General features: G+C 62.2%; 1 protein-coding gene across 1 annotated transcript in view; it reads left to right on the top strand.

The window, feature by feature from the left end:
• The window catches only part of FOXF1 (forkhead box F1), a 3,062-nt gene extending 1,872 nt beyond the window's left edge, over window positions 1-1,190 (top strand). Inside the window, exon 2 of the mRNA XM_019535966.1 lies at window positions 829-1,190. Within this exon, the coding sequence (XP_019391511.1) occupies window positions 829-989 (161 nt within the window). The 3' untranslated portion in view covers window positions 990-1,190. The remainder of the gene's footprint in view (window positions 1-828) is intronic.
• The last annotated feature ends 1,109 nt before the right edge of the window (window positions 1,191-2,299 follow it).

Below are 2,299 nucleotides of genomic sequence, written 5' to 3'. Positions count from 1 at the left end.
GCCGGGCGGCCCCGGGCTGTGGCGGCCCCGCTTTCGCCTTGCCCGCCGCCGAGCACGCCGAGAGGCCTGTCCCGGTGGAGAAGCAGGGGCCGGGGCCGGGCCCACCAGCCGCGGGTTTCCCTCCGCTCCCCTGCCCCCTGCGCCGGCCGCGCCGGGCTGGTCGCAGCCCCGGACATCTGCCCCTGCCTTCGCAGCCGGCAGCAGGGAGATGCCCCCGGTTGCGCGCCGCTCCGGCCGGGAGGCTGGTGCTGCCGGCGAAGGCACCCCTCGGCCTCGGCTCGGCCCGGGGGCTCCCCCTGGTCCCCCGCGGATCCTCCGGCGTGCTTCCCCCGCCCTGCTCGGTCCGGCGCTGCGGGGAGCCCAACGCCAGGATCCGCGCTGTAACCGGGGCACGCTCACCCCCGGGGAGTCCTTGCTTTCGTGGGCTGGCTTGCGGGTTTGGAGCCAGCCTGACGGCTGGCGGGGTGGCGGGGCGGATCGGGGCTTCCCAGGCCGACTCGCAGCGGCGCCGAGGCAGGGCCGGCTCCGCAGAGCTTCCGCGGGCGCCTTGGGTGGGGGGCCAGGGCTCCGCGCTTGCGGGGGCTGCACACCGGCTGCGGGGCAGGTGTCGCAGGCCGGGGGCAGCCTCCGGCCGCCGGCCCCCGACGGGGGAAGCTCCTCGGTGGCGACGGCAGCAGCCGGGGGAGCGGAGGCCTCGGGGCCTGCTGCCGCGGCCGGGGCGCGGGCCCACGCCGCTCCTGCGTGGGGCTGTGCCGGGGGTGGGGGCCGGGCACCTGCGCATCCCCCCGCCCGATCCCGGTAACCGCGATGTCTCTGGTGTGCCCGCAGGAATCCCGCGCTATCACTCCCAGTCCCCCAGCATGTGCGACAGGAAGGAATTCGTCTTCTCCTTCAACGCCATGGCCTCCTCCTCCATGCACTCGGCAGGGAGCGGATCCTACTACCACCAGCAAGTGACTTACCAAGACATCAAGCCCTGCGTGATGTGATCCGGGGGCCACCCCGCACCGCCGGGCCCAGGACCCAGCCGCGCTCCGGGGGCCAGGCACCTCCCCAGGCCCGCGAGCCGCTCTCCAAGCCAGCTACAGACTGCCCCGAGGTCCTTGCTCATGAGGTATATCGCAGCCACCGGCCCAAGGGGACCCGCTGGATGAACTGACGCCCACCCCCACCCCCGGGGCCCCTGGGGAGCCGGGTGTAGCCTCCCCCCGGGGCCGAGCACGGCAGATTCGCGGGCCCGGAGCTCTTCTTCCCCCTCTCTAACGCGATTAGGGAGAGAAAGCAACAGGCCGGAGATGCCCCCCGCCCCATTTTGCAAAACTGTTTTACCCGAGCCTGACCCCGCTCGGGGAAGGGCTAGGGCGATCCCGCCGCCCCGCTGAAGCCGGGGGAGGGGTGGGAGCTCACAAAGCTCCTCCAGGACCCAGAGGAGACCCCTGGCCCACCCCCCCTTGCCTTTGCCAAAGGAAAGTTTTCCTTCTCGGTGCCTGGGAGGAAGGATCAATCATCCACCCAGCCAAGTCCGGGGCAGTTTGCAGGGACATCACTCCCCCTCCCCCTCCCCCTCCTTTGCCGTCTGTCCCCCCAACTCCTGCTGCGTGTCAGATGCGCCCCTGTGCCACTGAGGGGCTGGGCGAAGAAACGTCTCTTCCCACTGACTTTCTCCTAGTTTCACTTCTATGCCCTGATTTAGCCAAGGGGAAAACAAAAAATCTCCTTTTATATTTTGTCCCTCTGCAGTAAGGCAAAAAGAAAACCTCCCCGAGGGAGTTGTGTTGTTGCCTGCATAACGCCCCTATGCAGAGAGAATAAGGCACTTTGAAAAAAGAAAGAAAGACAAGAAAATAGGGGAAAAAAGGAAAAAAAAAAAAAAAGCAAGGCTCATCCTGTTATTTATTTTTTACTTGTTTCTGATTCCTAATAAACGAGACACCAGTAGCCTCAGCTGATCAGTATTAAAGTGGTGTAACTTTGTTGGCAATATTTGCCATATAGATTTTTTTTTTTAGTTAACCATTGTAAATTTAAAACAACGCCGATCTGTGTAAAGACAATCCTCCATATGTTTTATATAAATATATATATAATGAAGGACTATTTTCCCACTGCCCTCACCCCCCATCCTCCTCCTCTCCCCCACTTTTTTTTTGGCCTGACTTTGTACAGACTGGTGACACCTATTTTAATTTCCTTCTGCACTGTATAAAATTGTAATTACGGGGAGTTTTTTTTTTTTGCCCCTTTGTACGTTTTGTCCTTAAAAAAAAAAAATCGAAGCCAAATAAAACATGTATGTTAT

Source organism: Crocodylus porosus, unplaced genomic scaffold (assembly GCF_001723895.1).
Source record: "Crocodylus porosus isolate Cpor-Errol unplaced genomic scaffold, CroPor_comp1, whole genome shotgun sequence".
In the NCBI taxonomy this organism is placed as follows: domain Eukaryota; kingdom Metazoa; phylum Chordata; order Crocodylia; family Crocodylidae; genus Crocodylus; species Crocodylus porosus.
Note: the sequence above shows the minus strand (reverse complement) of the source record. Positions and strands in the feature narration are given on the sequence as shown.